Source organism: Gnatocerus cornutus, chromosome 6 (genome assembly GCF_029298725.1).
Source record: "Gnatocerus cornutus isolate USDA-ARS CGAHR chromosome 6, icGnaCorn1.1, whole genome shotgun sequence".
Classification (NCBI taxonomy): Eukaryota; Metazoa; Arthropoda; class Insecta; order Coleoptera; family Tenebrionidae; genus Gnatocerus; species Gnatocerus cornutus.
Genome location: NC_142238.1, coordinates 2,114,550 through 2,136,324, shown reverse-complemented (window position 1 = coordinate 2,136,324; position 21,775 = coordinate 2,114,550). Strand labels below are relative to the sequence as shown.

The 21,775-nt window shown below is 31.8% G+C and overlaps 1 protein-coding gene across 1 annotated transcript in view; it reads right to left on the bottom strand.

Moving 5' to 3' along the window:
• Window positions 1–21,775, bottom strand: part of LOC148172209 (C3 and PZP-like alpha-2-macroglobulin domain-containing protein 8) — a 213,599-nt gene that overhangs the window by 39,027 nt on the left and 152,797 nt on the right. The window contains exons 4-9 of the mRNA XM_088038839.1: window positions 9,522–9,707; window positions 8,861–8,986; window positions 5,649–5,872; window positions 5,058–5,213; window positions 1,650–1,778; window positions 1,417–1,589 (exon numbers count right to left, since the gene is read on the bottom strand). Coding sequence (XP_087894965.1) covers window positions 1,417–1,589; window positions 1,650–1,778; window positions 5,058–5,213; window positions 5,649–5,872; window positions 8,861–8,986; window positions 9,522–9,707 — 994 coding nt within the window. The remainder of the gene's footprint in view (window positions 1–1,416; window positions 1,590–1,649; window positions 1,779–5,057; window positions 5,214–5,648; window positions 5,873–8,860; window positions 8,987–9,521; window positions 9,708–21,775) is intronic.

Here is a 21,775-nt window from a genome sequence, read left to right as displayed (position 1 = left end):
CTGTAGATTTAGTACATTCTTCTTTTGATTCTTTAACTCTTAGATTTTTTAAATTCTTTATCCACGTTTTTAATTTATGTTCTTTTCAATTTGTTTCATTATTCTCATTTCAACTCTTTCTCATTTTGAATTTTCATAGATTCTACCTTTATTTTATAGTGTTTATAACATTTCTATTCTATTTTACATTTCCTTTTAGATTCGTTTATAGATTCTTCACATTCTGTCTTCCATTTTTTTTATGTTATTATATTAGATTTTTTAATATTTCTTCTTTCGAGTTGTTCTATTGTAATACCGTTTTTTTCAGTTATTGTATTTTGTTTTCTTTTCAACTCTTGGAAATAGAATATCCATTCTCTTTTCGATTTCGTTGATTCTTATTCTGATTATTTAAATTTACTTTTAAATTCAGTAAGATTTCCTTTTAATTCTCTTTATTCAGTTTTCGTGTATGTATTTAGATTCTCCGCTTTCGATTTTTTCATTTCTTTGATTTTCTTTAAATTCTCTGAATTTTTTTTGTATTCTTCGTTTGATTTTTCTTTTTTTTTATTTTTTCCCTATAGTTTTTTAGATTGCCTTTTCGATTTATTATATTTTCAGACGGATTTTAGGTTTTTCTTTCGGGGTCTTAGTTTCTCCTTTCAATTATTAAATTACACTTTCGCTTTTTTTTTCGTATTTTACTATTTTACTCTCTGGGTTCTCAGATTTTCTATTCGAATTTTGTAATTTATCACTCGATTTTTAGACTGGTCTTTCGATTTATCTTATTTTATTCTTATCTTATTATTTGTCCTTTTATTTCAATTCTCAAAGGTTCTTTTTTGACTTTCTTTTCAATTTTAGAGTTAGTTTTCAATTTTTAAATTATCCTTTGAAGCCATTTGCGGGATTTCTTTTTCTTTTATATTCATTCATCTTTATAATTAAGGTAAGTTTTTTTTATTCATTTTTGTTTCTTTGTTTAACATTTTTCTTTTCGTTTCTATTTTTTAAACTTTGTCCTCTTATAGGGTTTTTGAGTTTTCTTTCGATTTCTGATATTCTTTTCTGAATTTTACATTCTCCTCTCAATTTTCTTATTTGACTTTCTATTCGACTTTTAGTTTCTTATTTTGATTCCCCAAAATCTTATTTTTTTTATTTTATTTTCCAGTAAGAAATCTTTCAATTATCTTTCCAGTTTTAGTAACTTTCATTGCAATTCTTTTTAAGTACCTAATAAACATTTTAATAATTTTCTCAGAATATTGAATTGTCTTTTTAATTCTAATAGATCTAAAGAAGACGCAAGCTCTATAAGATTAGAAGATCTAAAGTAGAGAAATCGAAAAAAAAACTGGGACTATGGTGTATAAATTCAGCGTCTAAACTCAATAGAATTCAACAAAAAAATCATGAAAAACTGACCTGAAATTAAGCCGGCAAACCGCCCCCACGGAGGCTGCAATGGCCGGGGGCACAGGATCCTCGTATCTCCGTTGAGCCCAATCGGTGACCCGACCGTCAGTAGTGATGACATAATGCAGGTCACGTTCGCAAGGACACGTGGAGAGGATGGCGACGTGAGCTTCTTCTTCCGGCTGAAATTTTGCGAATTACGGCCCTGGAAAAAGGACTCTCTCTTTTTTAACGCGCTATACCTGTAGGGTGTGCTCGACCCCTTCAATCAAGAGATAACAATCTGAAGATGAGTTCCATTTATGGATTGGTTCTCTTGCTAGCACGTAATGGCTTTCAATTTCTTTACTGTCGACGGATACAAGCTCGGCCTGAAACAAGTCAATGGAGAAAATAAAGGATTTATTGACTTTTTTGGTATTATTAGGGAGAAAACAGGATTTTATGTGAGCAGTGCGTAAAGTGGAAGTTTATGTAACGAGTAGATGTTTGTCACACGAGCTGCACGTATTTTGTTATTTTATTTAGAACGATTCCAGTTGAAATGAATTCGGGAGAGCAAAAAGTTTTAAGTAAAAACTGTGAGAAATGATGTTCTAGGTAACTTTTGTATCTTGAGCTTTTTTCGAAAAACGCAACCCTTCCGAGATTTCAATTGTTTTTGTAATTTGAGGTTTTTAGAAAAAATGCAAATGCAAATCAATTATAGTCTTTTGTATTGTTTTCTACGAAAACAAATGCTGTAATTGAAAATAGACATGTACGTGTGTTTAGTTGTCTTTTAAAAAAAAAACACGCAATTTTTGAGATAACACTATAGAGATCTCGAAAATTTGAGACGGGAGAGGAAAAAGTTTCAAGTAAAAAGTGTGAGAAATGATGTTTTAAGTAACTTTTGTATCTTAAATTTTTCTCGAAAAACGCACCCTTTCCGTGATTTCAATTGTTTTTGCAATTTGAGGTTTTTAGAAAAAATGCAAATGCAAATCAATTTTAGTCTCTAGTATTTTTTTCTACGAGAACAAATGCTTTATTTGAAACTAGACATGTACGTGTGTTCAGTTGTCTTTAAAAAAAAAACGCAATTTTTGAGATAACACTTTAAGGATCTCGAAAATTTGAGATGGGAGAGGAAAAAGTTTCAAGTAAAAAGTGTGAGAAATGATGTTTTAAGTAACTTTTGTATCTTAAATTTGTCTTAAAAAACGCACTCTTTAAGAGATTTCAATTGTTTTTGCAATTTGAGGATTTTAGAAAAAATGCAAATGCAGATCAATTTTAGTCTCTAGTATTTTTTTTCTACAAAAACAAATGATTTATTTGAAAATAAACATGTACATGTGTTCAGTTGTCTTTTTAAAAAAAACGCAATTTTTGAGATAACACTATAGGGATCTCGAAAATTTGAGACGGGAGAGAAAAAAGTTTCAAGTAAAAAGTGTGAGAAATAATGTTTTAAGTAACTTTTGTATCTTAAATTTGTCTTGAAAAACGCACTCCTTCCGAGATTTCAATTGTTTTTGTAATTTGAGGTTTTTAGAAAAAATGCAAATGCAAATCAATTATAGTCTTTTGTATTGTTTTCTACGAAAACAAATGCTGTATTTGAAAATAGACATGTACGTGTGTTTAGTTGTCTTTTAAAAAAAAAACGCAATTTTTGAGATAACACGATAGGGATCTCAAAAATTTGAGACGGGAGAGGAAAAAGTTTTAAGTAAAAAGTGTGAGAAATGATGTTCTAAGTAACTTTTGTATCTTAAATTTTTCTCGAAAAACGCACCCTTTCCGAGACTTCAATTGTTTTTGCAATTTGAGGTTTTCAGAAAAAATGCAAATGCAAATCAATTTTAGTCTCTAGTATTTTTTTCTACGAGAACAAATGTTTTATTTGAAAATAAACATGTACGTGTGTTCAGTTGTCTTTAAAAAAAAAACACGCAATTTTTGAGATAACACTATAGGGATCTCGAAAATTTAAGACGGGAGAGGAAAAAGTTTTAAGTAAAAAGTGTGAGAAATAATGTTTTAAATAACTTTTGTATCTTAAATTTGTCTTGAAAAACGCACTCTTTCCGAGATTTCAATTGTTTCTGCAATTTGAGGATTTTAGAAAAAATACAAATGCAAATCAAATTTAGTCTCTAGCAGTTTTTTTTACGAAAACAAATGCTTTATTTGAAAATAAACATGTACGTGTGTTAAGTTGTCCTTTAAAAAAAAAAACGCAATTTTTGAGATAACACTATAGGGATCTCGAAAATTTGAGACGGGAGAGGAAAAAGTTTCAAGTAAAAAGTGTGAGAAATAATATTTTAAGTAACTTTTGTATCTTAATTTTATCTCGAAAAACGCACCCTTTCTGAGATTTCAATTGTTTTTGTAATTTAAGGTTTTTAGAAAAAATGCAAATGCTAATCAAATTTAGTCTCTAGTTTTTTTTCTACAAGAACAAATGTTTTATTTGAAAATAAACATGTACGTGTGTTCAGTTGTCTTTAAAAAAAAAACGCAATTTTTGAGATAACACTATAGGGATCTCGAAAATTTAAGACGGGAGAGGAAAAAGTTTCTAGTAAAAAGTGTGAAAAATGATGTTCTAAGTAACTTTTGTATCTTAAATTTTTCTCGAAAAACGCACCCTTTCCGTGATTTCAATTGTTTTTGTAATTTAAGGTTTTTAGAAAAAATGCAAATGCAAATCAAATTTGGTCTAGAATATTTTTCTATGAAACCAAATGTTTTATTTGAAAATAGACATGTAGGTGTGTTTATTTAAAAAAAATACGCAATTTTAGAGATAACACTATAGAGATCTCGAAAATTTGAGACGGGAGAGGAAAAAATTTCAAGTAAAAAGTGTGAAAAATGATATTTTAAGTAACTTATGTATCTTAAATTTGTCTTGAAAAACGCACCCTTTCCAAGATTTCAATTGTTTTGCAATATGAGGGTTTTAGAAAAAATGCAAATTCAAATCAATTTTAGTCTCTAGTATTTTTTTCTGCGAGAACAAGTACTTTATTTGAAAATAGACATGTACGTGTGTTCAGTTCTTTTAAAAAAAAACGCAATTTTTGAGATAACACTATAGGGATCTCGGAAATTTGAGACGGGAGAGGAAAAAGTTTTAAGTAAAAAGTGTGAGAAATGATGTTTTAGGTAACTTTTGTATCTTAGGTTTTTCTCGAAAAACGCACCCTTTCCGAGATTTCAATTGTTTTTTTAATTTGAAGTTTTTAGAAAAAATGCAAAGGTAAATTAATTTTAGTTTCTAGTATTTTTTTCTTAAACCAAATGTTTTATTTGAATATAGACATGTACGGTGTTCAGTTGTCCTTTCAAAAAAAAACATTTTAACAATCTGAAGATGAGTTCCATTTATGGATTGGTTCTCTTGCTAGCACGTAATGGCTTTCAATTTCTTTACTGTCGACGGATACAAGCTCAGCCTAAAACAAGTCAATGAAGAAAATAAAGGATTTATTGATTTTTTTTGTATTATTAGGGAGAAAATAGGATTTTATGTGAGCAGTGCGTAAAGTGGAAGTTTATGTAACGAGTAGATGTTTGTCACACGAGCTGCAGGTATTTTGTTATTTTATTTAGAACGATTTCCAGTTGAAATGATTTCGGTGGATATTGCTTACCTGCAATGCAATAATATCGCTGTCAGCCAGGATAGCAGGAACAACAAAAGTGCCTTCCCCGTTGGAAATTTCAATATCCTGACTGTAGATTGAAGTTGTGTTATCGTAAACTTTGACGCGAACACGTACTGACTTCTCTGTACTCATTGCTTCTACCTGAAAACCAAATTGGAGTGCTAAGTAATATGTGCAAAAAATTTTTAATATCAGTTGATGAATTAGATCCACGTAGCTAATTGATTGTCAAGACCCATTCGTTTAATATTAAGAGATTGACATTTACATTTTCCTCTCATTCCAAGCTTTCAGTAGCGTTAATAAACTCCCGGAATTCTAAAACTATAGAGAACGAGTTGTGTTGAAATGGTAACAAACTAAATTACTGAACTCCGAGCAAATAAACGTAACTTATTCAACTACTCTTACAATAGCTGATATGACGTCGTTATAAATTACTAGCATATTTCTCCATTTATCTGTATGATGTTGGCATCATTTCAGAAGTATTTTAACTGTTCGCTTGAAAACACAGAATTTTGACAGATAAACGTACTTTATTTTGAGATAATAAAAGCGATATTTTCCTCTCACCTTTCCAGCAAACGGTAAGCCTGGCTTATAGCTGCGCCTCATTTCCCTACCGAAACGCAATTCGACGTAATGCTCTTCGGCTGCTGCTACATCAGGAAGTCCATTTCCCACACCCGGAGCTATTTCAATAGGTGCTGAAAATTCGCCAGATTCTACTTCGACGTGTAGTAACCATCTTCCAGAGGTTGCGTATTCCGACAAACGCAAGGAAAATGCTTTGACGCCTGCAAATATTTGACATGTAGATGTGGAGAATACAAGGAGAACCAATGTTTTATTTCAAAATCGACATGTACGGTGTTCAGTTTCTTTTTTTTTGATAAAAAAACGCAATTTTTGAGATAACCCCACGAGGATCTCGGAGATTTGAGACAGGAGAGGAAAAAGTTTGAAGTAAAAAGTGTGAGAAATGATGTTTTAGGCAACTTTAGTGTTTTGAGGTTTTCTTGAAAAACGCTTACTTTTCGAGTTTTTTATGCAAACGCAGATAGCACTTTGATAATTTTTTAAATCTGAGGCTTTAAAAAAAAGTTTTACCTGACAGTTGTCGCAAACTCAATTCTAAACAATTTGGTCTCTTGCATTTTTTTCAAAATTCTTACCACAAACGAGATTTTCCCGAAAAATGGCTCAGACCAAGTTGCAATCGACTCAAAATGATGATTAAAGCATAAACATTTTGAAATTTTGTTATTCAAAACCGAATTTTTGAAAGAAATATTCGTAGAGTTTAACTTAAAAAAAGAACGATTTTCTTTCGAGATAACCCTTTCATTATCTTTAACGATTGAGAATATAGAAAAAAAAGTTTCAAGTAAAAAGTGTGAGAAATTATGTTTTAGGCAACTTTAGTGTTTCGAGGTTTTCTTGAAAAACGATTACTTTTCGTGATTTTTATGAAAACGCAGATAGCACTTTGATAATTTTTACAATCTGAGGCTTTAAAAAAAGTTTTGCCTGAAAGTTGTCGCAACTTCAATTCTAAACAATTTTAGTCTCTTGCATTTTTTTTCAAAATTCTCAGCGCTGAGGAGATTTTCCACAAAAATGGCTCAGACCAAGCTCCAATCGACACAAAATGATGATGAAAACAGAAAATTTTTGAAATTCTGTTATTTAAAGCCAAATTTAAAAAAAATATATACGTAAAATTTAATTTAAAAAAAAACGATTTTTTTTCGAGATAACCCTTGCATTATCTTTAACGATTAAAAATATAGAAAAAAAAGTTTCGAGTAAAAAGTGTGAGAAACGATGTTTTAGGCAACTTTGTATGGTAAATTTTTGTCGAAAAAAGCACCTCTTTCGAGATTTTTTTGGAAAACGCAGTTAGCCCATTGATAATTTTTGTAATTTGTAGTTTTTGGAAATTTTTTTTACAAAAAAGTTGTTCTGAATGTAATTCTAAACAATTTTCGTGTCTTGTATTTTCTTCTAAAAACTCACCTCGTACGAAATTTTCTAGAAAAATGTGTTAGACTAGGTAGGTTCCAATCAACTCAAAATGATGACAATGACGAAAACATAATATTTTTGAAATTCTGTTATTTAAAACTAAAATTTCAACAAAAATTTACGTACAATTAAACTTCCAACACTCTTTTCGAAATATCCCTTGCATCTTCTTTGAAGTTTGTGAATATAGCTAACATAGTTTTAAGTAAAAAGTGTGGGTAATGATGTTTTAGGTAACTTTTGTACCTTAAGTTTTTCTCGAAAAACGCACCCCTTCCGAGATTTCAATTGTTTTGGCAATTTGAGGTTTTTAGAAAAAATGCAAATAAAAATCAATTTTACTCTTTTGTATTGTTTTTAACGAGAACAAATGTTTTGTTTAAAAATAAACATGCACGTGTGTCCAGTTGTCTTTTTTGATAAAAAAAACCGCAATTTTTGAGATAACACTACAGGGATCTCGAAAATTTGAGACGGGAGAGGAAAAAGTTTCAAGTAAAAAGTGTGAGAAATGATGTTTTAGGTAACTTTTGTATCTTAAATTTTTCTCGAAAAACGCACCCTTTCCGGGATTTCAATTGTTTTTGTAATTTGAGGTTTTTAGAAAAAATGCAAATGCAAATTAATTTTAGTCTTTTGTATTATTTTCTACAAAAACAAATGTTTTATTGAAAAATAAACATGTACGTGTGTTCAGTTGTTTTAAAAAAAAACCGCAATTTTTGAGATAACACTATAAGGATCTCGAAAATTTGAGACGGGAGAGAAAAAAGTTTCAAGTAAAAAGTGTGAGAAATGATGTTTTAGGTAACTTTTTATCTCAAGTTTTTCTCGAAAAACGCAACCTTTCCGAGATTTCAATTGTTTTTGTAATTTGAGGTTTTTAGAAAAAATTCAAATGCAAATCAATTTTAATCTCTAGTATTTTTCCTACAAGAACAAATGTTTTATTTGAAAATAGACATGAACGTTTGTTCAGTTGTTTTAAAAAACAAAACGCAATTTTTGAGATAACACTATAAGGATCTCGAAAATTTGAGACGGGAGAGGAAAAAGTTTTAAGTAAAAAGTGTGAGAAATAATGTTTTAAGTAACTTTTGTGTCTTAAATTTGTCTCGAAAAACTCATCCTTTCCGAGATTTCAACTGAGTTTGCAATTTTAGGTTTTTAGAAAAAATGCAAATGCAAATCAATTTCAATCTCTAGTATTTTTTTCTACGAAAACAAATGTTTTATTTAAAAATAAACATGTACGTGTGTTCAATTTTTAAAAAAGAAAACGTTATTTTTGAGAGAACACTATAAGGATCTCGAAAATTTGAGACGGGAGAGGAAAAACTTTCAAGTAAAAAGTGTGAGAAACGATGGTCTAGGCAACTTTTGTATCTTGAAGTTTTCTTGAAACACGCATCTTTTTCGAGACTTTTCAAAAAACGCAGATAGTACTGTCATAATTTTTGAAATCTGAGATTTAAAAAAAAAAATTATCAAAAAGGTGTCGCAAATTTCTAAACAATTTTATCTCTTGTGTTTTCTTCGAAAATTTAGCCCAAACATTTTTTCCGAAAAATCTCTTTTGAAATAGCCCATCGCACATCTCCAAATTTTGGAATTTTTTCGAAGAAAGTATCAAACAAAAGTTGTTCTAAACTCAATTCTAGCCAGCTTTTCTCTTTGTACTTTCCTGGAAAAACGCATTTCTTCCGAGATTTCCTCGGAAAACACGTCAGAATTGACCGTATTTACTCAAATATTACCTTCATCCAAAGCCACTTGATCCCACAAAGCGACTTTAGTCCCAGCTGGATCCTTCACGCTAACGCTTCCAATTGAACCCGACGCAATCTGCAAATCATGATCCAGCGCTAAGACCCAGAAGAACACTGTAAAGATAAAAAACTTTTTAGGAATCTGTTGCGGACAATTAATCTTGAATTGACTGCTGGGGGTAAAGGCCAGTTTTGGAATTACCGCTATAAAAATATATTTTGTATTTTATCTGTTACTTCAATCTAAAGTTGTTTAATCCCTTAACGCGGTATCGAAAGGTTAGCGATTCCCTGAAGAGATACAAAGACGAAGTTCGCAGCTCTTATAATCTTTCAAAAAGAACTTTAAACAATTCCACAGCGTTGGATCGGCAAAGTTTATAAAATACAAGCTGAACTTTTAAATGGCGATTAAAGGGATTTGTAATGAACGTTCCAGAGAAGACACAATAAATAAAGCTCTGAAGGTAATACAGTTTTATTGTTCTCGGCGAACGCGGGAGTGAGGGAAAATGCATCTTCCACAGCAAACACGTTCGGTTTTTTTCCCAACTCGCATACTTATCACGTTACGGAAAATCGTTCATTAATGACCCATTAATGCACGATTTTGTGTTCTTTTTAGCTTGAATTACAATTTAGATCTCACCAGTTTCCCCAGGTCTGTAGGCGTGTTTGGCGGGACGAATAATGACATCTCTGACGGGTCCGACAAGTCTCATTTGGGAAGAGCTTTGTAGTTCGCAGTGGTCGTTTCCGGTACAGTTTACCAACGTCTGCAGCACGTAGCTTCCTGAAGTTTCCAGGGGGATTTCTAAGGGTAGAATACCGTGACCTGCAACAAATTTCTTGGTTAGGATATGAAAAAACTTGTACCTCATAAATACGAGAAATGAGAATTTTATGAAAAATGCATGCATGTTAAGTTCAGTTGCGAATAAACTCCGACTGTGAATTCTGCACTTAAAAGGATGTTAAAGCGCGGCTTTATTGTGGGGTTTGATGTTCCACGTAAAATGACTACTTTTTTAAAATGAAATTTCCGGCATAAATAAAAGGTAACTTCGCAGGTATTTTTGTAATTTAAAGCTGCAAATTTTTGTCTCTTGCATTTTCCTCGAAAAAAGCACTCATAACAAAAATTTTCCGACAATTTCAATAATCGACACAACACGGAGATTAAGGCTAAATGACAGAAGTCTCTCGTCTCTTGTATTTTAGTCAAAAAATGCAATTTTTGATATAGCACTACAGGGATCTCGGAAATTTGAGACGGGAGAGAAAAAAGTTTTAAGTAAAAAGTGTGAGAAATGATGTTTAGGGCAACTTTTGTATCTTAAGGTTTTCTCGAAAAACGCACTCCATCCGAGATTTCAATTGTTTTTGTAATTTGAGGTTTTTAGAAAAAATGCAAATGTAAATCAATTTTAGTCTCTAGTATTTTTTTCTACGAGAACAAATGTTTTATTTAAAAATAAACATGTACATGTGTTCAGTTGTTTTTTTTGGTAAAAAAAAACACGAAATTTTTGAGATAACACTACAGGGATCTCGGAAATTTGAGACGGGAGAGGAAAATGTTTGAAGTAAAAAGTGTGAGAAATTATGTTTTAGGCAAGTTTAGTGTAATAAAGTTTTCTTGAAAATCGCTTACTTTTCGAGATTTTTATGAAAACGCAGATAACACTTTGATAATTTTTTAAATCTAAGGCTTTAAAAAAAAGTTTTACCTGAAAGTTGTCGCCACTTCAACTCTAAACAATTTTAGTCTTTTAAATTTTTTTTTCAAAAATCTCACCGCGGACGAGATTTTTTAGAAAAATGCCTCAGACCAAGCTCGAATCGGCTCAAAATGATGATGAAAACATAAAATTTTTAAAATTGTTATTTAAAACCAAGTTTTTGACAAAAATATACGTAGAATTTAACTTAAAAAAAAAACAATTTTCTTTCGTAATAACCCTTTCATTATCGTTAACAATTGAGAATATAGAAAAAAGTTTCAAGTAAAAAGGGTGAGAAATGATGTTTTAGGCAACTTTAGTGTATTGAGGTTTTCTTGAAAAACGCTAACTTTTCGAGATTTTTATGAAAACGCAGATAGCACTTTGATGATTTTTGAAATCTGAGGCTTTCAAAAAAAGTTTTACCTGAAAGTTGTCGCAACTTCAATTCTAAACAATTTTGGTCTCTTGCATTTTTTTCAAAATTTTCATCGCGGACGAGATTTTCCAAAAAACCAAGCTCGAATTGACACAAAATGATGATGAAAACATAACATTTTTTAAATTCTGTTATTTAAAGCCAAATTTTTGAGAGAAATATACGTAGATTTTAATTTACTAAAAAGGCACGAGAAAAACAATGGCGAAGACCCCATCTTTCGCTCCGTCTTAGTTTTGTAGATATCGAGCTTCGGAACTAAAAATCTTACTATCCGCAACTTTAAACGCTTCTAATTCGCTTATTTATTGACGTTCGCGAATTTATCGCCCAGTTTTGGATTCTGCATAAAAGTCTGCGTAAAATGAGCATCAATGGCTTAAAATGGCTCCGTTTTAAATAAACAAAAAAAATATCTCTATAAATTAGCATTTTATTTTGGTAGGCACTTATAAATACAAACTTTTTATTTAATATCTGAAGTAAATCAATCTCCCAGCAATCTATGTAGACTCCAGTTCAAGATCAGTCAGAACAACAAAGTTGGCATCAACCCAAAAATTTTTTACCTCCAAAAAAAACGCAATTTTTAAAGATAACCCTACGGGGATCTCGGAGATTTAAGACAAGAGAGAAAAAAGTTTGAAGTAAAAAGTGTGAGAAATAATGTTGTGGACAACTTTGTATGATAAATTTTTGTCGAAAAAAGCACCTCTTTCGAGATTTTTTGGAAAACGCAGTTGGTCCATTGATAATTTTTGTAATTCAAAGTTTTTGGAAAAATGTTTTACAGAAAAGTTGTTCTGAATGTAATTCTAAACAAATTTTGTCTCTTGTATTTTCTTCAAAAATCTCACCCCGTACGAGATTTTCTAGAAAAATGTGTCAGACTAGGTAGGTTCCTATCTCAGTCAACTGAAAATGATGATAAAAACAACAAATTTTTAAAATTCTGTTATTTAAAACTAAAATTTCGAAAAATTTACGTAGAATCAAACTTCCAACACTCTTTTCGAGATAACCCTTCCATTATCTTTGAAGTTTGAGAATATAGACAACAAAATTTTAAGTAAAAAGTGTGAAAAATTATGTTTTAGGTAACTTTCGTATCTTAAGTTTTCCTCGAAAAACATACCCCTTCCGAGATTTCAATTGTTTTTGTAATTTCAGGTTTTTAGAAAAAATGCAAATGCAAATCAATTTTAGTCTCTAGTATTTTTTTCTACGAGAACAAATGTTTTATTTAAAAATAAACATGTACGTGTGTTCTTTTTCGATAAAAAAACGCAATTTTTGAGATAACATTATAGGGATCTCGGAAATTTGGGACGGGAGAGGAAAAAGTTTTAAGTGAAAAGTGTGAGAAATGATGTTCTAGGCAACTTTTGTATCTTAAGTTTTTCTCGAAAAAACGGACCCCTTCCGAGATTTCAATTGTTTTTGTAATTTGAGGCTTTTAGAAAAAATGCAAATGCAAATCAATTTTAGTCTCTAGTATTTTTTTCTACAAGAGCAAATGTTTTATTTTAAAATGAACAAATACGTGTTTTTTTTTGGTAAAAAACGCAATTTTTGAGATAACACTACAGGTATCTCGGAAATTTGAGACGAGAGAAGAAAAAGTTTTAAGTATAAAGTGTGAGAAATGATGTTTTAGGCAACTTTAGTGTATTGAGATTTTCTTAAAAAACGCTTACTTTTCGAAATTTTTATGAAAACGCTGATAGCACTTTGATAATTTTTGAAATCTGAGGCTTTAAAAAAAAGTTTTACCTGAAAGTTGTCGCAAGTTCAATTCTAAACAATTTTAGTCTCTTGCATTTTTTTCAAAATTCTCACCGCGGACGAGATTTTCCCGAAAAATGCCTCAGACCAAGCTCCAATCTACTCAAAATAAAGATGAAAACATAAAATTTTTAAAATTCTGTTATTTAAAGCGAAATGTTTGAGAGAAATATACGTAGAATTTAACTTAAAAAAAAAGATTTTCTTTTGAGATAACCCTTTCATTATCTTTAACAATTAAGAATATAGAAAAAAAAGTTTCAAGTAAAAAGTGTCAGAAACGATGTTTTAGGCAACTTTGTGTAGTAAATTTTTGTCGAAAATAGCACCTCTTTCGAGATATTTTGAAAAATGCAGTTGGTCCATTGATAATTTTTGTAATTTAAAGTTTTTGGAATAATGTTTTACAACAAAAGAACGGGAAAGTTTAAATGTAATTGTAATTAGTCCACATGTTTCAGTCTGTTATTATTCTTATAAGGGTCAATGTAAAAATAATGACCACTAACGAGCCACCAGAGATTTAAAATCCTTTCATTTATACATGAGTTCATCCGCTTGGCACACTCGTAATTTAGAGGGATTAAAATTGCTTCATCCCCTTATATCGAGCGTTGAAAAAAGGCAGCAAGTTGGTGCTGAAAACGTTGTATAAGGAAATTATAGCGAGACATTCTTCATGCAGTTTACAAAAAACACGACATTTTTAATTGAATCTCCGATATCAAAATACGCCTTTAAGTCGTGAATATTTGAAAATTTCACAAGTAAAATAGACGACGCTAACAAATACCTTGCAGCAAGGGCATGGAATTTGCGTTTAGCTCTGTTCCGTTTGACTTAATGGCCAGGAAATTACAATAATGCTGTGAGAGCAAAGAGCGTAAGAACACGACGCAAAGGAAATTAACTAGCAGTAGTTCATCAGTTCGCGTTATTTTAGAATTTGCCGCTTTTCTCCAATTAATTTTACATTTTTTGATAGGGACTTCTCGTGCGTTTCGAGCGAGAAAAAACGCTTTAGGTCCTTTCGACCTTTTCGTTTGAAATTCAAGTTTAGTTTGTCGCTGTCCTTTTTGAGAAACGTCTTCAAGTATGCGAATCGAAAAAAATTGAAAACAAATTTTAAATTATATCTCAAATTTTCAAAAATACACGAAAAAAAAAAAACAAAAAAAAAAGTTAAACAAGGAAACAAGCTCACTGGCATTCTATCAATTATCTCTATAATGCTTTTACCTCTTGTAAACACTCATCAACCGCCAGAGATTCGCTTAATATTGACAAGGTAAGGGCGCAACTAATAGCGAAACAAACACATTCCGGTTGCTAATGAGAAGGTCCGTACATGTGTAAACCGTGTTCAACTCCGACTCCGGTTGATGAACACACAAGGCCCTTGACGAGTTCCGGGGGGAGGCGCGCAAATTAAATCTTGCTCGATTAGAAAGCAGTCAGCTGTAGGCAGCAGTTCGTCTAGTTTCACGAACCAGCGGGCCGAAAGATTGTCATTTCGTTCAACACCGCCAGAGGGAACACCTCTTTGCTTCAATCGCGTAAATATTCGACTAACGCAGTTTGCGTCATTTCACGCCTCATTTGCGTACATTCCGATTAAAGTACCTAAGAAATTGTTTTTGCAGATGTTTGCTCTTCTGGTTTGGAAATCCACTTTTCTTTGACGGTTGAAATGGGGAAATAACGCCACATGTGGCAATACTGCTAAGTTTTTATAATTCTCACAAATCATGTTATCGTTTAGTAATAAAAGTTATGTTAACTTGGATGGCACGTAGAAAAGGACCTGTCAAGCTCTGCTTCAATCGACCAGTACAGGTCTGCACAGAAAGACGCGACGTCAAGTGACTAAGTCTAATCTTCTTTACTCATGGTTTTCTCCAGTGGCGCACCAATATTTTAAAATTGCAAAACTCTACTATAAATGTGAATAACATCATGGTTAATTTTCTCGCACGAGCGCCACTGAGAAAATGGGAACTTTGCCATGCGCGTTTCAAAAATGTAACTTCGTGGTAAATATTTTTTATAAATTCTTACGTGGCTATGAAAACAAGGCTATTAACGTTATTTACTAACAAGTTGGTTAATGAAAGCGATTAATAATCGAGATTGTTAATCATCCATAACAAACGGGTTAGTCACAAAACTTTTTTTAATATGATGAAGTAACAAGAGTTATTTCCGCATTCGCTTTAGGTTCGTTAACAGACTATTTCCGCATCGGATGCGTTAATGGCTTCATTTTTTTTTTCGTTACCATAGTATTATGTGAAAAAATGTGGTTCGGACTATGTAAGCTCCGCTTCCAAGCTTCCAATCGACCAGTACAGGTTTGCACAGAAAGACGCGACGTCAAGTGACTAAGTCTAATCTTCTTTACTCATGGTTTTCTCCAGTGGCGCACCAATATTTTAAAATTGCAAAACTCTACTATAAATGTGAATAACATCATGATTAATTTTCTCGCACGAGCGCCACTGAGGAAATGGGAACTTTGCCATGCGCGTTTCAAAAATGTAACTTCGCTGTAAATGTTTTTTATAAATTCTTACGTGGCTATGAAAACAAGGCTATTAACCTTATTTACTAACAAGTTGGTTAATGAAACCGATTAATATTCGAGATTGTTAATCATCTATATCAAACGGGTTAGTCACAATTTTTTTTTTAATTTGCTGAAGTAACAAGAGTTACTTTCGCATTCGCTTTAGGTTCGTTAACAGACTATTTCCGCATCGGATGCGTTAATGGCTTCATTTTTTTTTCGTTACTATAGTATTATGTAAAAAAATGTGGTTCGGACTATCTAAGCTCCGCTTCCAAACTTCCAATCGACCAGTACAGGTTTGCACAGAAAGACGCGACGTCAAGTGACTAAGTCTAATCTTCTTTACTCATGGTTTTCTCCAGTGGCGCACCAATATTTTAAAATTGCAAAACTCTACTATAAATGTGAATAACATCATGGTTAATTTTCTCGCACGAACGCCACTGAGAAAATGGGAACTTTGTCATGTGCGTTTCAAAAATGTAACTTCGCTGTAAATGTTTTTCATAAATTCTTACGTGGCTATGAAAACAAGGCTATTAACGTTATTTACTAACAAGTTGGTTAATGAAAGCGATTAATAATCGAGATTGTTAATCATCCATAACAAACGGGTTAGTCACAAAACTTTTTTTAATATGGTGAAGTAACAAGAGATATTTCCGCATTTGCTTTAGGTTCGTTAACAGACTATTTCCGCATTGGATGCGTTAATGACTTCATTTTTTTTTTCGTTACTATAGTATTATGTAAAAAAATGTGGTTCGGACTATCTAAGCTCCGCTTCCAAACTTCCAATCGACCAGTACAGGTTTGCACAGAAAGACGCGACGTCAAGTGACTAAGTCTAATCTTCTTTACTCATGGTTTTCTCCAGTGGCGCACCAATATTTTAAAATTGCAAAACTCTACTATAAATGTGAATAACATCATGGTTAATTTTCTCGCACGAACGCCACTGAGAAAATGGGAACTTTGTCATGTGCGTTTCAAAAATGTAACTTCGCTGTAAATGTTTTTCATAAATTCTTACGTGGCTATGAAAACAAGGCTATTAACGTTATTTACTAACAAGTTGGTTAATGAAAGCGATTAATAATCGAGATTGTTAATCATCCATAACAAACGGGTTAGTCACAAAACTTTTTTTAATATGGTGAAGTAACAAGAGTTATTTCCGCATTTGCTTTAGGTTCGTTAACAGACTATTTCCGCATTGGATGCGTTAATGACTTCATTTTTTTTTTCGTTACCATAGTATTATGTGAAAAAATGTGGTTCGGACTATCTAAGCTCCGCTTCCAAGCTTCCAATCGACCAGTACAGGTTTGCACAGAAAGACGCGACGTCAAGTGACTAAGTCTAATCTTCTTTACTCATGGTTTTCTCCAGTGGCGCACCAATATTTTGAAATTGCAAAACTGTACTATAAATGTGAATAACATCATGGTTAATTTTCTCGCACGAACGCCACTGAGAAAATGGGAACTTTGCCATGCGCGTTTCAAAAATGTAACTTCGCTGTAAATATTTTTTATAAATTCTTACATGGCTATGAAAACAAGGCTATTAACGTTATTTACTAACAAGTTGGTTAATGAAAGCGATTAATAATCGAGATTGTTAATCATCCATAACAAACGGGTTAGTCACAAAACTTTTTTTAATATGATGAAGTAACAAGAGTTATTTCCGCATTCGCTTTAGGTTCGTTAACAGACTATTTCCGCATCGGATGCGTTAATGGCTTCATTTTTTTTTTCGTTACCATAGTATTATGTGAAAAAATGTGGTTCGGACTATGTAAGCTCCGCTTACAAGCTTCCAATCGACCAGTACAGGTTTGCACAGAAAGACGCGACGTCAAGTGCAAGCTTCAGTATGACTAAGTCTAATCTTCTTTACTCATGGTTTTCTCCAATGGCGCACCAATATTATAACATTGCAAAACTCTACTATAAATGTGAATAACATCATACCATAGTATTATGTGAAAAAATTGAATTTAATAGAGAAATTAGGAAAAATAGCATAAAAAACTTAAAAACACTGGTTTTTAATGTACATACTAACCACTTTTTCATATTTCTACACGTTTGTAGCGACACAAATTGCCTTATGCGGCCGCTGCACTAGTAATACGTACAAATCGTGCATTAATGAGTTCCCAGTTGAGGTAAAATCGAACCTGACCGCCGTTTCTGGAAGTGGTAGCAAATTGTGGTTGTGAGGAAGAATTCAGAGATTTAGGTTTCAGCATAAAATCGAATTACATATTTTCATAAATTGGTTCTTTATTTAAGTGTAACAATAAAACATTGGCAAATTCGAATTCTATTAAAAAAATGAAAAAAAATCTAATAATTAAAAAAAATCAGAAAGTTAGTTGTTTAATGAGTCATAAATGTGTTAGTACAAAATTATTAAGTCAACAAAACAAATTTAAAAAAAATATATAGTATTTTTAAATACATAAAAATACAAGTTCATTAATGAGATTTAAAATTGAAAAACTGAATAAAATTTAAAAGTAGCAATTTTTGCAACTAACGCAAGTTTGCTCAAAAAATTATGAGAAATCAAAATTCGACATATTTTAGACGCGAAAGAATTTTTTTCAAAAAAATCAAATTTTCGATTTTAGAAACATTTAAGAACGAATTCCTAGCTAAAAAATCGCGAGAAAAAGAATAGTGAAAATCGTTTCTTTCCATCTGGCGTAGTTTCCGAGATATTGTGCACCGATTCTTTCAAATTTTCAAAAATTGGACCCAAAAATTTAAACGGCCATAACTCAATTATTTGTTAAAGTACATTAAAAATTTGCCCAGTTTTGGATTTCCCGTAAAATCCTGCGTTAAATAAACTCAAATAACTTGAATTTGCTTCACAAATAAAAGAGACATTGACCAAAGGGTCTTTTTAGGATATTTTTTTCAAAAAATTTTTTGGGGCAAAAACGAAGTTAAACACCATTTAGTTTACATCAATCGAAAGAGCAGCTTAAAATCTATCAACTAGCCAAATTCAGATCAGTAAATCAAATAGTTTACGAGTAGCGGCTAAATAACAAAAAATTTAACAATTTTTTTAGGTATTTTTTGAAGGCGAAAACAAGCGCTTCTGCTGGTTTTGGAATCTGCGCGCAATTCACTGCCATTAACGCAAGTTTGCTCTAAAAATAGGTGAGATGTAAAAGTACAAAATTTTGAGTGGGAAATTTGGAAAATCGCGTTTTTGATTCAATAACATTAAATCTTTAAATTGGCTCTCAAATTAAGATCCTCTAAAAGTACAACCCACATTTAATGGAACTTTATTTAGAGGATCTGGAGAGCAGGAAAAAAATATAATTCAAATTCCCCTGTTATTTTCCTATGTTCAGCAATTCACGAAACACCCGGTATAGTATATGCGCGTATGTGAGCAAATTTTTGAGAACGATAATCCGCTCTTTACTTATTATAATTAACTAAGCTTTAACTCCGAAAAGAGAAAAAATTTTTGAAATTTTAATTATATCGGTTACCTAATGTTATGTCATCAAAATTACCAAAATTACAAGTGTGAATATCGAATGTTGGAAATTTTGGGTCCATTTTAAAAATAAAAATTTCCAAAATTTGTTCTAGTCGCTCTAAAATTTTGAGATTTAGAACAGCGTATTAGCAACCCAAAAGTAACTAGTCCCTCGAATTTCATCGCTCTGTCGTCAAAATTACCAAAATTACAAGTGCGAATATCGAATGTTGGAAATTTTGGGTCCATTTTAAAAATAAAAATTTCCAAAATTTGTTCTAGTCGCTCTAAAATTTTGAGATTTAGAACAGCGTATTAGCAACCCAAAAGTAACTACTCCCTCGAATTTCATCGCTCTGTCGTTAAAATTACCAAAATTACAAGTGCGAATATCGAATGTTGGAAATTTTGGGTCCATTTTAAAAATAAAAATTTCCAAAATTTGTTCTAGTCGCTCTAAAATTTTGAGATTTAGAACAGCGTATTAGCAACCCAAAAGTAACTAGTCCCTCGAATTTCATCGCTCTGTCGTCAAAATTACCAAAATTACAAGTGCGTATATTGAATGATGGAAATTTTGGGCCCATTTTAAAAATTAAAATTTCCAAAACTCGTTCTAGTCGCTCTAAAATTTTGAGATTTAGAACAGCGATTTGGCAACTCCAAAGTAACAAGTTCCGCGAATTTCATCGCTCTGTCATCAAAATTACCAAAATTACAAGTGCGAATATCGAATGTTGGAAATTTTGGGTCCATTTTAAAAATAAAAATTTCCAAAATTCGCTCTAGTCGCTCTTAATTTTGAGATTTAGAACAGCGATTTAGCAACTCCAAAATAACAAGTTCCCTGAATTTCATCGCTCTGTTATCAAAATTACCAAAATTACAATTGGGAATATCGAATGTTGGAAATTTTGGGTCCATTTTAAAAATAAAAATTTTCAAAATTTGTTCTAGTCGCTCTAAAATTTTGAGATTTAGAACAGCGTATTAGCAACCCAAAAGTAACTAGTCCCTCGAATTTCATCGCTCTGTCGTCAAAATTACCAAAATTACAAGTGCGAATATTGAATGCTGGAAATTTTGGGTCCATTTTAAAAATAAAAATTTCCAAAATTTGTTCTAGTCGCTCTAAAATTTTGAGATTTAGAACAGCGTATTAGCAACCCAAAAGTAACTAGTCCCCCGAATTTCATCGCTCTGTCGTCAAAATTACCAAAATTACAAGTGCGAATATCGAATGTTGGAAATTTTGGGTCCATTTTAAAAATAAAAATTTCCAAAATTTGCTCTAGACGCTCTAAAGTTTTGAGATTTAGAACAGCGTATTAGCAACCCAAAAGTAACTAGTCCCCCAAATTTCATCGCTCTGTCGTCAAAATTACCAAAATTACAAGTGCGAATATTGAATGTTGGAAATTTTGGGTCCATTCTAAAAATGAAAATTTCCAATTATTGTTCTAGTCGCTCTATAATTTAGGAACTCAAAAGTAATAAATCCCCCAAATTTCATCGCTCTGTCATCAAAATTACCAAAATTACAAGGGCGAATATTGAATGTTGGGAAATTTTGGGTCTATTTTAAAAATAAAAATTTCCAAAATTCGCTCTAGTCGCTCTAAAATTTTGAGATTTAGAACAGCGATTTAGCAACTCCAAAGTAACAAGTTCCCCGAATTTCATCGCTCTGTTATCAAAATTACCAAAATTACAAGTGGGAATATCGAATGTTGGAAATTTTGGGTCCATTTTAAAAATAAAAATTTTCAAAATTTGCTCTAGTCGCTCTAAAATTTTGAGATTTTGAACAGCGATTTAGCAACTCCAAAGTAACAATTTCCCCGAATTTCATCGCTCTGTCATTAAAATTACCAAAATTACAAGTGCGAATATCGAATGTTGGAAATTTTGGGTCCATTTTAAAAATAAAAATTTCCAATATTCGCTCTAGTCGCTCTAAAATTTTGAGATTTAGAACAGCGATTTAGCAACTCCAAAGTAACAAGTTCCCCGAATTTCATCGCTCTGTTATCAAAATTACCAAAATTACAAGTGGGAATATCGAATGTTGGAAATTTTGGGTCCATTTTAAAAATAAAAATTACTAAAATTCGCTCTAGTCGCTCTAAAATATTGAGATTTAGAACAGCGATTTAGCAACTCCAAAGTAACAAGTTCCCCGAATTTCATCGCTCTGTCATCAAAATTACCAAAATTACAAGTGCGAATATCGAATGTTGGAAATTTTGGGTCCATTTTAAAAATAAAAATTTCCAATATTCGCTCTAGTCGCTCTAAAATTTTGAGATTTAGAACAGCGATTTAGCAACTCCAAAGTAACAAGTTCACCGAATTTCATCGCTCGGTAATCAAAATTACCAAAATTACAAGTGGGAATATCGAATGTTGGAAATTTTGGGTCCATTTTAAAAATAAAAATTTCCAAAATTTGCTCTAGTCGCTCTAAAATTTTGAGATTTTGAACAGCGATTTAGCAACTCCAAAGTAACAATTTCCCCGAATTTCATCGCTCTGTCATTAAAATTACCAAAATTACTAGTGCGAATATCGAATGTTGGAAATTTTGGGTCCATTTTAAAAATAAAAATTTCCAAAATTCGCTCTAGTCGCTCTAAAATTTTGAGATTTAGAACAGCGATTTGGCAACTCCAAGGTAACAAGTTCCCCGAATTTCATCGCTCTGTTATCAAAATTACCAAAATTACAAGTGGGAATATCGAATGTTGGAAATTTTGGGTCCATTTTAAAAATAAAAATTTCTAAAATTCGCTCTAGTCGCTCTAAAATTTTGAGATTTAGAACAGCGTATTAGCAACCCAAAAGTAACTAGTCCCCCGAATTTCATC